At 33.9% G+C, this 15,460-nt stretch overlaps 1 protein-coding gene across 1 annotated transcript in view; it reads right to left on the bottom strand.

Moving 5' to 3' along the window:
• Positions 1-314: 314 nt before the first annotated feature.
• fndc7a (fibronectin type III domain containing 7a) overlaps positions 315-15,460 on the bottom strand; it is a 30,962-nt gene continuing 15,816 nt past the window's right edge. Inside the window, exons 9-14 of the mRNA XM_056480893.1 lie at positions 13,531-13,782; positions 10,140-10,394; positions 8,396-8,656; positions 5,574-5,603; positions 5,453-5,495; positions 315-4,373 (exon numbers count right to left, since the gene is read on the bottom strand). Coding sequence (XP_056336868.1) covers positions 5,464-5,495; positions 5,574-5,603; positions 8,396-8,656; positions 10,140-10,394; positions 13,531-13,782 — 830 coding nt within the window. The 3' untranslated portion in view covers positions 315-4,373; positions 5,453-5,463. The remainder of the gene's footprint in view (positions 4,374-5,452; positions 5,496-5,573; positions 5,604-8,395; positions 8,657-10,139; positions 10,395-13,530; positions 13,783-15,460) is intronic.

Genomic DNA, 15,460 nt, shown 5'->3' with positions numbered 1-15,460 from the left:
GGTTTGTTCTGTAGACTGTTGAAAAAATATTTAATACTTAAAGGGGCTAATAATTTTGTCCTTAAAATGGTGTTTAAAAAATTAAAAACTGCTTTTATTCTAGCTGAAATAAAACAAATAAGAATTTCTCCAGAAGAAAAAATATTATCAGACATACTGTGAAAATTTGCTGTTAAATATCATTAGGGAAATATTTAAACAAGAAAAAAAAATCAAGGGGGGCTAATAATTCTGTTTTCAACTGTATATACAAAGTTAGGCTATTTCTGAAAAAAAAAAATGTAAAAGTTGATTTAAAAAAAATCCACAACACGTAATGCTTCATGCTGTTTATTAAGAATGCTTAAAGGTTTGTATGGAGGTTTTCAGGCCATCCGTTGACATACATATTATGCAAATTCATTGTAATATATATCATCCAAAGGATGCATATGACCTAGGGGCGGACACTGAAACGGAAACCCGTGTGGGTCAGATTTCTCAATAACCCACTTCAGAAAAGATCCGCCCTACATATACATTAGCACACATGACCCTGGTCCAGCCCTTTGGAGGCTCACTGCTTTCACTGGATTACCTAAGTGTTTACACTGTTCTTCCAATCATTGCTCTTTATTTATTAAAGGAAGAGCTCACCCAAAATGGAATATTCTGTCATCTGCACACACAAAAAAAAGAATGTTTGAAAGCAGAAGCCACTGACTCCCATAGTATGTTTTTTTCTACTATGGATGCCAATGGCTGCTGGTTTCCAACATTATATAAAATATCTTGTTTTGTGTTCAACAAATGAAAGAAACACATTAAAGTTTATGAACACTTCAGGGTGAGTTAACGATGAGGACATTTTCATTTTTGGGTGAACTATCTCCTAAAATTAAGAATTTGGGAGGTTTTGAATTTCTAAGCGTATACAACCACAATTCCAATAAAGCTGACGCTGGATGTTTGATCAAGAATTTGTGACTTGTTAATTCTTATTACCTTCTATGAATTTGACACAAGTATAAAGACAAGATTTCTAATGTTTCACTGGCCAAATAAGTTGCCTTGTTAGATGTTTAGATTTTGATTGCTGCAACACACTCTCAAAAAACGGACACTGAAGTAAAATAAAAGTGTAAAGAATAAACAGTTGAAGTCAGATTTATTAGCCCCCCTTTGATTTTTTTTTCTTTTTTAAATATCTCCCAAATGATGTTTAACAAAGCAAATTTTCACAGTATGTCTGATTAAAAAATTTTCTTCTGGAGAAAGAAAGTCTTTTATTTTGGCTAGAATAAAAGCAGTCTTTAATTTTTAAACACCATTTTAAAGACAAAATTATTAGCCCCTTTAAGCAATTTTTTTTTTTTGATAGTCTACAGAACAAACCATCATTATACAATAACTTGCCTAATTACCCTAACCTGCCTAGTTAACCTAATTAACCTAGTTAAGCTTTTAAATGTCACTTTAAACTGTATAGAAATGTCTTGAAAAACATCTAGTGAAATATTATTTACTGTCATCATGGCAAAGATAAAATAAATCAGTTATTAGAAATGAGTTATTAAAACTATTATGTTTAGAAATGTGTTGAAAAAAATCTCTCCGTTAAACAGAAATTTGGGAAAAAATTAACTGGGGACTAATAATTCAGGAGGGCTAATAATTCTGACTTCAACTGTAGAACATCCACATGAAATAGTTTTGAAAAGGTCTACAATAAACTGGTGAACTGCCGATACAGGAGGGTTTCATGTTTTGGTATAAAAGAAACATTTTCAAGTTGGACAAAGGCTTATCTTTTTTTAGCAATAAAAGCTAAACAAATCAAAAAATTTAATTTCTCAAAGTAAAATTGCAAAGATATTAGGTCTTTTTTTGTGAACTAACATATAATGTGAAATGATTCAGGGAATACAGTCAGGCAGGAAGTCTGTGTATCAAACCTGAATGTGCTGGACATTTGAGCCCTGAGGTGACATTGCATAAAAAATGAGTTCAATAAAATATCAGCAGTACTTCAGGAAAATCTGACACTGAAAAACACAAACTCAACAAAAGCAACTTTTGTTCCTCTAGGAGAAAGCAATATGTTCATAGTTACAAAGTGCTTGACTGTATCCTATTGAAAATGTATTGGCAATCATGAAGAAGAGAAACAAACAATGATGGCCGCTGACTTCTGCGTTTTTGAAGTCTGGTATTAAGTCAGATTGAGAAAGAAAAACTGCTTGCAAAACTTTACCAATTGGGATGCTCAATTCCCAAACAATTAAACAACGTTTTTACAGTGTGTTGCAGCCATCTAAATTAAAATCTTGTTTATATTTACAGAATAGAATTGATTTGGTCAGTAAAATCTTTGGATCATTTCATTGTACTTTTGCTAATTAAAACCTAAAGTGAATGAACAAACCACATATACTTAATTTCATTGAGTTTTACGAGCATGTTGTAAAAAGTTCAAAGTACGCACACATACTAATTGAAACTATCAACGTTTGGGTCAAAGCTCTTCATCCAGCTCACACATTTGCATAGGCAGCAACATAGGCTCTAAAACTTCAAACAGATGGTGTGTTTCAAACGGGATATATCACCCTCAGAAGGGCACTATGAAGTGAAAACAATCATGACTGTCATATTAAAGTGTCATGCTCAAAACTGGCCACTTTGAAGGGTCCTTTGGAATGAAGGATTTCACAACTGATGGACACTTCAGTGCCCCATGATCCATTGCACAGAGAAGTTGTTTGGTGAAAAACAGTGTGTTTCTTTCAGAAGGGCCCTAATTCCTTTGAAGCTTTCACTCCAGTGGGTAAACCTTTCAAAGGGAATAGAGCAGACGGAGTAGCCCTTCGAAATGGAAAGTGCTGATATGTTGCATTCAAGCCCTCTTGGAACTCCTGGAAGTTGTAATAAAGCCAGGTGTGTTCAAAATGGCATTGTATCTTCTGTTGATAAATAATAAAAAAATACAGCAGGGTTTGTTGACTCTGCTTACACAGCTGTCTGAAATTCTTGATTCTTGTTGGTCAGTCATGGCAGGTATGTTTTAACGCTATAACAACCGCTGAAACGAATTATACAGTAGGTTATACATAGGTTAGTGTATTCTCCATCAGCTCCATTCAGCCATTTTCCTTTCTGTCAGCTTTGCCTTTAATTACAGAATTAATAAACTATTTCGGCTCAGATCAATGTTTCGTGTCAAATATAGACATTTTGTGGCAAGTAGCCATGTAATAACTGGCATAAAGTAAATCGAGGCCATTGTTATTGTAGAATAAAGTCCTTTAGTCTTATATAACAGCTTTCCACTTTATGTGAGGCTGCTGATTTATTCTGCAATAACAACCTCCAGGACGTACTTAATCCCTTACCTATAGAAAATGTAGAGCAAAGAATTCCCATCGTGTTTTGTCACTGACACTTACACATGTTTTCAGAGACTTTGCATTCGTAAATTTCGCCCAGTGAATATACAGTTGAAGTCAGAATTATGAGCCCTTTTGTCTTGAAAAATATCTAGTCAAATATTATTTACTGTCATCATGGCAAAGATAAAATAAATCAGTTATTAGAAATGAGTTATTAAAGCTTTTATGTTTAGAAATGTGCTGAAAAAATCTTTCCTCAGTTAAACAGAAATTAGGGAAAAAATAAACAGGGGGCTAATAATTCTGACTTCAACTGAATAAGATATGTAATGGTAAATACAGTTCTCTATTATAGATATATTATATTAGATCTATTATAGTTTCTCACTGACACTCTCCCAACTCGGAAACTTGGAGGTTGTAATCATGACTTTGTGGTGGCGTTCAAGTGCATTCAAGTCTTTAATTATGGTTTACCCGACATGAATGCACCAATAGCTCCAATTGGTCACACTTGAGCAATCAAGGTCAATCATTTAGCCAGCTAAAGTGTCTCACAATTAAAACAAGACATTCCTGCTGAATTTTAATTCATTTAATTCTGTATTTAATTTTAAATACAGAAACAATATCCTAAAAACTCCTCGACTTAAAATGAACAAGACAATCACATTGAGATCACATTGAGGCTACTTTAATTTAAACTGCTGTATGCAAGTGTGTGAGCCTTATGAAGGTCTTTGACCTAAACGTTGATCAAAATAAATGTGCAAATCTCTCTTTTTTTTTGTATACACAAACATCCTAACTTTTTTGGAATTGGGATTGTAAATACTGTTGGGCTTCATTGAATGGTTTGAATATTAGAAAATGGCAGCTTTTCTTTGATACAATTACACTGTCAATGAACCAATTGTAAATGCCTTTTTTGGCAAACAGTATATAAATGTGGCAAGATGAACGTGAATGTGTTGAGGTCAGATTCCATCTTCTTTCATCTGTGCCCTTTAACAGAAGACAAACAGACATGAGAACCTGACATCTGTGGGCGGTTCTACTTTCATCATATGCACTGAAATGTATACCACCCATATATTCATGTCAAGTATGAGATCCCACAACGTTCTCCAAATCTCTTCTGTTTCATTTCTCAATGCTATATTTGACATATGATGCAGACGTTTTGACAATGTTGTTGAGTATTGCATTAACGGCATTTCTACCGATATAACATTTCCCTAAAGAAAGGCAATTTTTGAATGCAATTATCACACTAAAATAAACAAATAAAAGCTTTGGCACATGAAAAATAAATTGTGATACAGATATTGCATATGCTATTATTGCAATAATGGACCTAGTAGAAAGACAACATATGAATGAATAAATAATTAGATAGACAGATAGAGAGATAAATTAAAAGATGAAAAGACAGACATATTGATGGGTGGATGGAAAAATTTACAAATGGATTAATGGACAGGTAGACCAGCTAGGCTGCAGGATGATAGATAGATAGAAGGATAGGCAGATTGATCTGCAAACTGATGGATGGACAAATTGACAGACAGACGGCTGGATGGATGGACAAATTGATAGACAGATGGATGGATGGATGGATAAATGGATGTAAAAACAGACATATGGACAGAAATAGATGGCAGAAGGGTTGGGCAAACTGGTAGACAGGTAGCGGGATGAACAGAAAATAGACGTATAGAGCAGTGGAGAGACGTACTGTATAGACAAATTGACTGACAGGCAGACAGATGGATAGATATATGCACAGATAGATAGACATAGATGAAGAGTAGACAGAAGGATGGAGGGAGACAAACACTAGGATAGACTGGCGGATGGATATATGGATGTTTGAAGGAATTTTGACTAAAGGCACAACTAAATTCCCAGCAGAACAAGTCTCAGGCTGTACAGCGCTAAGTTTGTCCACATGTCTTTATCTTATGGTGGACACAAAGACTCCAGTTTTGAATGCCTCTGGTAAATCTGAGACTGCATCTGTGTGTGTTTAATGAAGAAGATAAATATAAATATACAGTCATAGTTTATGTGCAATCACTCACAATAGGAGGTTTTAGCCAACACTTCTTCGGCCTCGATAGATCACTGCACACACACAAAAGAGCAGTTTTTATAAATACAGTATAAATATGCATATTAATGAGTTACAGTGAGAATACATACCCATTCCTACAGTGTTTCCAGAGCAGGAGACTGAAAAGAAAATGCAAGCAAACATAAAAATGAGTCCATATACAGTTTACATTACTGTACTGCAACTACTACTACAAATTGTATTTAATTTACAGTACTTTAGACAATACCATGTTTCTTCCCTGGATCCTTTTTGTGTGTTGCATTTTACATACTATTTTTGTACAATTTATGTAAAGGTAAGTTTGAGAAAATACTTTAAAAAATGTTTATTATATTTGTTTATTCATTGCAACAGGATCATTTTGGAAAATGTTTAATTTTGAATGTTTAGTTATAATTGAAGAGTTCAGATGCAAAACCTCTAAATGCCATCTGAAATTTCCCTCAAAAATAAGCATTTTTCTCAACCTCCTATGTTTATGTTAAATGTTTTTACCTTACAGACGATGACAAGACCCTATTCATCATCATAAAAGTGAATTTACTGAACCTACCCACAAGAGCCTGAGTAAAATGCTCATTTTAGAAGAAAGGTTTTTGCATCTGAACTCTTCAATTAACACCTTTTTAGTTGAATCGATGATTATGAAAGCAGCACAAGTACATTTTCAAGCACTATTTGAAATCTAAGCACTTTTCAAATGTTGAGAGCACTAGATTTAAATTCAAGCACTTTCAAGGATTTACATCACCTGTACTAAACTTACATCATCTGAACTTTGAGTAACATAATAATTAAATCACCAGCAAAATAATAACAAATGAATAATTCTAATTAAGTTATTTCAATTCTTATTATTACCAAAATTACCTCACTCAAATTACTTGCTGTGTGTGTGTGTGTGTGTGTGTGTGTGTGTGTGTGCGCGTGTGTGTGTGAGTGTGTGTGTGTGTGTGTGTTCTAATGGTATGATTTAATAACAATACTTTTCTTGCCCTATTTGTAAATTAGATTTTCAATGTATGATATTTCAAAGCATCAGATTTTTGGACAACACTTTATTTTACATTGCCTATGTTGTTTTAGTATGCTTACTGTAGTGATAACCAGGGCTTGACATTAACACCCACCAAATGCGGGTAGATTTCAGCTGTGGCGGGTTAGACAGCTACTCCCACTACCACTTTAGAAGGTTAAAATAATTTTGAAATCGTAGTTTTCTTAAAAGCAGGGTTCGACAGCAGCAATTGCTGCTTTTGCTTTAACCATTCTTTGAACAGATTATTAATCCTCCTGTCGTGTTCACATCCTGCTCCTTACTTTAGTGTTCCCGGTCAAAATTGACCGGTCTGTTTTAACTGCTCTTATATTAGCACAATAATCATTTTTCTCCACCAAATTTGTATTCAACATTCTTTAGCTGTGAACAATGTCTCAAAGTAGTGTTTAACATGAATTTACAGGATTAGATGTAAAATAACTGCAATGAAAATCAAAATAGGAGCTGAAAATGTATTATAAAATGAACAATAGATGACAGAAATTAAAATACTTTGTTTCATTACTTATAAACAGCTCACTAAAATAACTATCACAGGGTCTGAACAAAGAAATTGACATTTTAATCCATCTGAATGATTTATCAACCAGCAAAGCACAAACAAAATGCTATCCTTCCCTGTGTTCTGGGTAATCGAATTTTCAGTCCTTTAAGTGTACTAATATAGGGAATAGTGACTGAGGGTATATATGGTGAGCATTGACACAGAACTAGCACTCGTTATACTTTGCTCACTTTCAAGCGAGTTAATATAATTAAATAATTGTTGCTAAGCTAATAGCTAAAAGTGCTCCTGCTAGACTCAGAGATTGGCTGAATGGAGATTGGCAGAAAGAAAGAAAGAAAGAAAGAAATAAAGAAAGAAAGAAAGAAAGAAAGAAAGAAAGAAAGAAAGAAAGAAAGAAAGAAAGAAAGAAAGAAAGAAAGAAAGAAAGAAAGAAAGAACACGCATAGATGGCTTCATATAACAGACACCTAGTCTGTGTGAAGATATGATACACTGTTTTATCAGGAAGTTGATTCACGTTGGAGGATCCAACACTTCCATGGCAATTCATAACTTATTGGTTTAGTAGCTAATCCATATGAATTTGTACAATCTCATTCATACAGTTTTGTACAATTTGCCTATCCCCAATGACGATTGGGCTTATGGGTGGGGTTGGGTGCCACGACTCCTGTTAAAAAGCTGATTCTTTTGCTTAAAGTTATTTTTGTTAATATAGTTTAATAATAATTTTTTACAATAACATTGCTTTTATTAGAGATTGACTCAAATTTATGTGTAGTTAACTTGTGATCTGAGATCTTTAGGACAGATTACTGTGCTTACTTTTAGATAAGACAACAATTATTGTTTTAAATGTCAATTGTTTTTTTTGTTTTTTAAGAAAAGTTTTGTTGAATAAAAAGTACATGTATACAGCTTATATTTTTGGTGTGGTCAGAGATAGTTTTGGTTAATCCTTAATTTTAAGCCCTGAAAAGTCATGTAAAATGACTTTTGAAACACTATAAAACCATAACCTATTTGCTCCTGCACATTGAGCAAGCTCATACACAAAACACAAAATTTAAATCAAGTAATTTTAGCATGTCAAAGTCAAATTTACACATATAAAATATATTTTTTCCCAACAACAAAATTGTGGCTAGTGAAAATGGCAAGTGGCTAGTAATTCTGGAAATCTGCTAGCCACAGTGGATGGTGATCAAAAACGTCAAGCCCTGGTGATAACTCAAAATAATGATTAATTAGATATAACTAAGCCCAAACCAAACTCTAATCCTTTCTTAATTGATAATACCCAGTACTGTGTTTTTGTCCCTTTTGAATGTCTTCAGTACCTGAGTAAAGTTTTCTAGGGCAGAATGTGACCTTCGTGCCGTCTTTAGTCAGCGGAGCGACCACAACGGTGTACACTTCTCCACAGAGGATCTCGGAGACGTCGCAGGTGTTTGCTCCTGCTGTGCTGCTGCAGGTGTAGTTGGATCTGGTGCCATACAGGTCGGCAGTGTAGTTGTAGAGGCCGGGGGAAAAACGCCAGTTAACCCGCAGAGTGCTGTTAGGCATTCGGTACAGCTTCACACTGGAGGGACAACACGAGCCTGACAGAGGTACAGAAATGTACTTCATTTATTCATTCTGAATTCATCTTTTCATATATACATATGGTTGTATGGTTGATTTATGCAGACATTCCCATGAGATATAAGTCTTTCATTTATTTTCCATTTTCAATACAGCAGAGCTTTTAATTCTTGGCACACCTAAACATTTTTGTAAACAAATATTATTAGCAATTATATAATTATCTTTCATATTTATGAAATATAATGTAATAAGAATGTTAGTTATAATAATTACATCAACAATAATGTATAAGGATCAGAATGATATTATTTATTATAATAATTTTATTACAATTATTATTATTTCAGAGAAAGCACACAAGGATTTTTCATCTAAATAATATTTAGTAGAACAATAGTGGCACCAGGCTGAATCAACTAAAAAAGTAAATTTGGTGTTTTATTATTATTAATCAAATTCTAAATAAACAAATAATATCCCGATAGTATGTACCTTCAAAGTATTTCATAAAATTAAAAGTATGTTTCTATTTAAAAAAAAATATTATCCTTATATTTATATTATATTACGTTTATTATTAATATATTATTAATAACAAAATCTTTGTTTCTCTAAACATTTTTTTCTAAGAACAGATTTACTTGATTGCTTTAATTTTGTCTTTTTATTTTTATTTAAATATTTTCTTTTTTATTAAAACATTTCTTTATTATGCATTTTATATTCACATCTTGTTTTTGTCAAAATAGCTAATATGTATATAATATCCATAGAATACTACTGAATGATTAATAATGTATTTGCTTTTACACGTTTACCCATCAGTTAATTCTATTGCATTGAAATGCTTCTCTTTTTTGATGAAATATGTCTGGAGCATGTTTTACATTTTTAAAATGTCACAAAGTGATCCCTCTATCAGAGTGCTATGTATTAGATTCCATATTTATACAATTACATTGCACTTCATTTGATAATCACACAAACTGCGAATTTCGCCATTGAAAGAATTTATAAAAAGTCATTGGATCCCTGGAGATTAAAGTCCACATGAACTGGAAGTTGCTGAGCCTTTTATTTCAGGATGCTGATGTACTTCCACCTGAATCTAAATATTAAGCACGGGCAAGGCTTTCTTTTGTGCATCATTTCCTTATAGCAAACTAATGGTAAAAGGGGTGTGGTTAAAAACAGTAATATACAGTTGCTATGGAAGCCATTAAGTTGATGTCAACAGAAGGACCGTCACTCCAATATAGTCAGACATTTATTGAAGATTACCAAAACAGACTTTTTTCTTTCAGTGAATGAACTTGCATGGAATAATCATTCACCTTAAGAATATCTATGTAAGCTAGCAAAATAGAGATTGAAAATTTTGATTTCACGCAGACTTCAAGACTGTTTCATAAATTACTCTTGCCACTTGACGGATGTTCATTTCAGTCCATGATATTGAATCTATAGTTTATGTAAAGTGAAAATGAATGGACTCACTTGCAGAGAAACCTTGGTATGTGCACTCTGTTTTATGTCCAGTCATGCTGAAGGCCTCCAGGGACACATTATAGCTTGTGCCACACGTGATGCAGCCCAGCAGGCAGTCTGTGTCCATGGTGTGGCATTTGGCATGTCCTCTGGGTGATGTCAGAGAGGTGATGTACGAGCGCGCACCTATAGCTGGAGACCAGGTGACGTTTGTCATGGACTGAGTGACCTGCTCGACATTCAGATAATCTGGACAACACGGTCCTGCCAAGAAAAGAGAAAGGAATATTTGTATATCACTTGGACATTTTGATGAACTACAGTATTTAGAGATTTGGAAAAATCTCTCTTCTCTGGATTTATTAGATAAAGTTGAAGTCAAAATTATTAGCCCTGCAGTGAATTGTCAAATATTTCCAGAATGAACATAGCAAGGAATTTTTCACAGTATTTGCTATAATATTTTTTTATTTTGGAGAAAGTCTTATTTGCTTTATTTTGGCTAGGTGTTGATAATTCAGGAGGCTTAATAATTCTGACTTCAACTGTAGATTTGAGTAAAATGTTAATATTTGTTTTATATTAATGGTTGAATTACATTTCTTACAATATTAAATTACAATATTGTTATTGGCAAATGATCAAAACACCCCAAACAAATCAGGTTTATTTCACCAAATATTGTTCTCTTGTGAGGTTAAAACCGTGTATTTGTGTTGTGTTAAAAGACTCATGCATGGCACCTTTCTGTAATTGTATACAAAAAGCCTCTGAAAAGCACTTTTAAATTGGCCAGAAATGTTATCATTAGTCTACAGCAGTAGTTTCCAAAGTAGGGATCGGGAGGGTCGCTTGGTGATTTCCAAAAATCTAATAATTTTACTAATAATTTAACTATTAGAATGACCATATTTCACTCATAACCTACAGAAAAAAACTGTAGTAAATAGTTACGTTAAAAAAAACAACATGCAAATAAAAAGCCATCAGACTTACAATTTTTTTGCGACCCCTGGGGTGATTATGTAAGATTAAAGACACCCCATTTTATGGCACCTGCTTAAACTTTCTGACACCTTTACGGCACTCACATACATCAAAAATAAATACAGCCCACAACTGAACATGGAGGATGGTCTCCGAGTGAGGTTGTTCAAAATTAAATGATGAATAGGCCTGGGCCTATTGGTACGTGTGCACCGTTGTGTGCAAGACTTATATATTTATAACGACGAGTCACTAGCGATTTTGGGGGTCGTGGGCTGATAAAACGGGTCTATAGGATAAAATTAAAATTAAGTTTTACTAAAACATGTAACTATATTAGATATTTCTGCCATGTTGTCTGACATGTTTATATTCTTTTAAAGATAAGACTATACCAAAGTTTTAATTTTATAACAGTTAAAAAATAACTATATTTGCTTTAAAAAACAAAAACAAAAAAAAAAACCATTTTCAATTCCAAATAAAGGCATTTTTAAGGGGCTGACCAAATGTCTTTTTCTGAAATATAAGACTTTTTTTTTATTTATTTAAAAGAACTCATTATTCCTCATGTTTTCCTCGTGTTATAGACTAAAATAAAGAATGACATTTTACTCCCCCATTTTATTAACCCATCCTTAATAAATCCAGTAAAGTCAAAGAAACTAATCATTTTCAAGTGTCTTCAAGTGGTTATTTACAAAATTATTAGCCCTGTGACATTTTAATTTATTAACAATTTTTCAATTATTTCCCAAGTGCTGTTTAAAGGAATTTAAAAAATTACAACAAATTTTTAAACATAATAAAATTAATAACTAATATCTAATAACTCATTTCTTTTGTCTTTGCCAAGACAGTTCAGAATATTTTACTAGTTATTTTTTAAGATACTAGTATTTAGCTTAAAGTGATATTTAAATGCGTAAAGAGTCCTTTTTATGTTTTTTTTTAAATGACCTTCCATGAAGTGTGCTACACAGCATTAACTGAATGAAAAACATCCAGCTGATGTTTAAATCTGAAAGTGCACCTTGCTTAAAAATAAAGATTTTTAAAATAAAAGTTTCCACTCAGAGTCCTTTAAATGATTTGGTGTTCGTCCAGATCTTTTTGCTCATTTGTATCAACGTCGACATGAAACAATACCAAATATGAAGGGCTGGATCCGGTAAAACGTGAACGCCCCTTTCCCTTCAAACACTAGCAGAGTACGGGTGTGCTGATCATGAATGAAGATGAGTGAACATTCTGGTGATTAATGCCATAACTTATCCTGCAACAGGGGATTCGTCGACTGTTTCTTAAAGGAAGGATCAGAAAAGACTATTGATGTATGGGACTTTGTCAGAGCTTGACAGGAACTTTATCAGTTCACAGTTCATGGATCAGTTCCTTCCTCCATTTCACAAGTGTAAGTAAGTGCGATTAAAATAATTGCCTCCTAGTTTTCTCTAGCTTGCAAAATATGTTTTTAATTGTGTTTTGTTACTTGTAACCGCTTCACGCGGCTTGTACTCTACCTGTTTAACTCTTTACATTCACATATCGTGTCTAAGGCCACGTTGAAAATGCTTTGTTTATGGATTTAATTGTGTTTGTGAGCTCACGATCTTCTGCAGTTTGTCATTGCTATGGATACCGTCAGCTGTTCCTACACACATCCGGTGGTCAAGTTTCAAAATAGTTCAGCTTTTGCCGCTGTGTGGATCAATACTGAATGTGTGTTGTTGTTTTTACTTACGGTTAAGTATAGAGCAATAAGCTGGTGTTAAACTACATTGCTTTAATGCACTCCTGCATTGGGCTTACACATACTCTGCACTTTGACTACTTCAACTATGTTGATAAGCCGTGGTGGGCATTTCTCTCTGTCTCGCGCTGAACGCAGTCGACCAATCACAACAGACTAGGTCATTGGACCAATTAGCGCAGATTAACCTCACGCAAGGGTTTGGTAACAAATGAATCGCTGAAAAAAACATATGGGAGTCGCTGGGATAATTAGGTAAAAATAAATGCATATTATAAGACAATGAAAGTGTTTCTTAAACTTGCATGCATATCAGCCTGTCGTAGGAAAAAAACAAAAATATGACCCTTTTTAATGCATAATAGGGGCTCTTTAACTAGGTGAATTTGGTTAACCAGGCAGATTAGGGTAATTAGGCGCTTTATTGGACAACAATGGTTTCTTCTGTAGTCGAAGAAAAAAAATTATAAAAAATTCGACCCCCCCAAACTAAAATAAGACTTTCTTCTGAGAAAAAATATAATAGAAAATATTGTGAAACTTACCTCGCTCTGTGAAACATTACTTGTGAATTACTTGAATAAGAATACAAGTTTAACAGGAGAACTAATAACTTTGTCTTCAACTGTAATTTCAGTCTCCAGACATCTTTTACTGCACCTGTCTCCAGGGGAACGGCGTAGCTGGGAAGGCTCATTCCGGCTGTAGTAGTGGCGTAGGCACTGACCTCATATGTGGACCCACAGGTTACACTCATGTAACAGGACGTCCCGCTGGATGAGCAGGACAGCGAGTCTATTTGACCCTCAGCTATGATGCTGTAGTTTGCCTGAGTGTTTGTGGGCGTCCAGAACACCTGCACTGTGGAGGAGTTCACCTGAGTCACGCTGAGGATCACAGGAGCGCAGGGAGCTGACCGGAGGAGGAGGAGGAACAGGCAAGAGTTCATTCACACTCATAAATAACTGCTTATAGTTATATCATATACTATGGTAATACTTTGAGAGTTAATCACAAGAAAAACATGGCGCTTAAATTGATGTGGCATTTTGTAAGGCTCCGCACAAATTTGCTCAACATGTTACTCTCATAGTTTTTGTTACATGTAATTTAGTATCTTCTTTTTATGTATTTATATAAATATCACAATTGTTGTTATAAATATTAATCATCATCATAGTTATTTTAACATTGTATTAATATAAGTACTTTGAAGTAAGTACTTCTACCATATACATAAAACAACAAACAATAATTATAATACATGTTTTATTATTATTATTATTATTATTATTATTAAACCAGTAAATACAACAACAATAATTATTATTAATATAAATAAGAGTAAAATAATTTAAGGATATGAATGAATGTGCAAATATATGTACAATAAATATGTAAATAAATATAAATATATATTTTTTTTACATTTTATGGGTAAATAAAAAATACCCACTAAGTGAGCAGTGTATGCTACTTTGTATCTAAAGAGTTTATCTAGAGCAGGGCAGTTTAACCCTGTTCCTGGAGATCTACCTTCCTGCAAAGTTCAGCTCCAACCTTGATCAAAGACACCTGAATCAATTAAACAGGACCTGAACAGCACTTGATAATTACAGGCAGGTGTGTTTGATATGGGTTGCAACTGAAATCTGCAGGAAGGTCGATCTCCAGGAACAGGGTAGAGCACCCCTGATCTAGAGTAGTCATATATTATTTGCATCCTGACCACTAGGTGGCAAAACTGTACATGTGCCGTTTTTCATAAAACGCATACCATTTTTTCAAAATGCATAAAAGCACTATGGAAATATATTTTCACGTTTACTTTAGCAAGCTTCTCCTAAAATTCCTTTGTATATTATTTAAAGGTGCAGTATGTAAGTTTGACACCCAGTGGTTGACCTAGGTATTGCAAGCCTGGTTCAAAATACAAGCAAGCGCAGGTTGCCAGATTGACACAAACAGGAGCGAGTCTGACGATTGAGCCTAAAGGCTGATTTAAGTCGTGTTCTAAATAAAAGGAATCTTTTGCATATTAAAAGGAGTTTTTGTTCTAACCAACACCTGAAATTTATATTTTAGAAACGGCTTTATTGCCATACCACGGAAAGAATTGAAGATAGTTCACCTTAGAACTTAACAATAAAATAAACTGTTGAACATTAGAACTGTGACTTAGTCCAAGCCAACAAATATGAGTAATTCAGCATGTACATTTAATAATGTTAAAGAAGTTTAATATGTATTAATTAGATTATAAACCTTCGTTGGAGTGCAGTAAGTGCACTATTCTGAATGTCTGTATTTAAATATCTGTCATGTTTCGTCTGGTGCAAACAGCCAAAATGCTTATCACTGCGTTTCACCTCATGTAGTGTGTTGTTAGGACACGGGGTTACAATATAACATGCTCACCTAATGTTTACGTTCGTAATATTCATATTATTTGCTAATTAATAACCACCTCGAGGAACTCTGCATCTCATTTCGGCTGTTAAAGGCAACCTGGGGTGGTGAAATATAATTGGCTAAAGTGGCATTGGGTGGGTTAACAGAACCAAATCAAAGACAGACATTCCGGCATGTA

Source organism: Danio aesculapii, chromosome 2 (genome assembly GCF_903798145.1).
Source record: "Danio aesculapii chromosome 2, fDanAes4.1, whole genome shotgun sequence".
Lineage (NCBI taxonomy): Eukaryota > Metazoa > Chordata > Actinopteri > Cypriniformes > Danionidae > Danio > Danio aesculapii.
The sequence above is the reverse complement of the archived record's forward strand: the minus strand, read 5'-3'. Positions and strand labels throughout refer to the sequence as shown.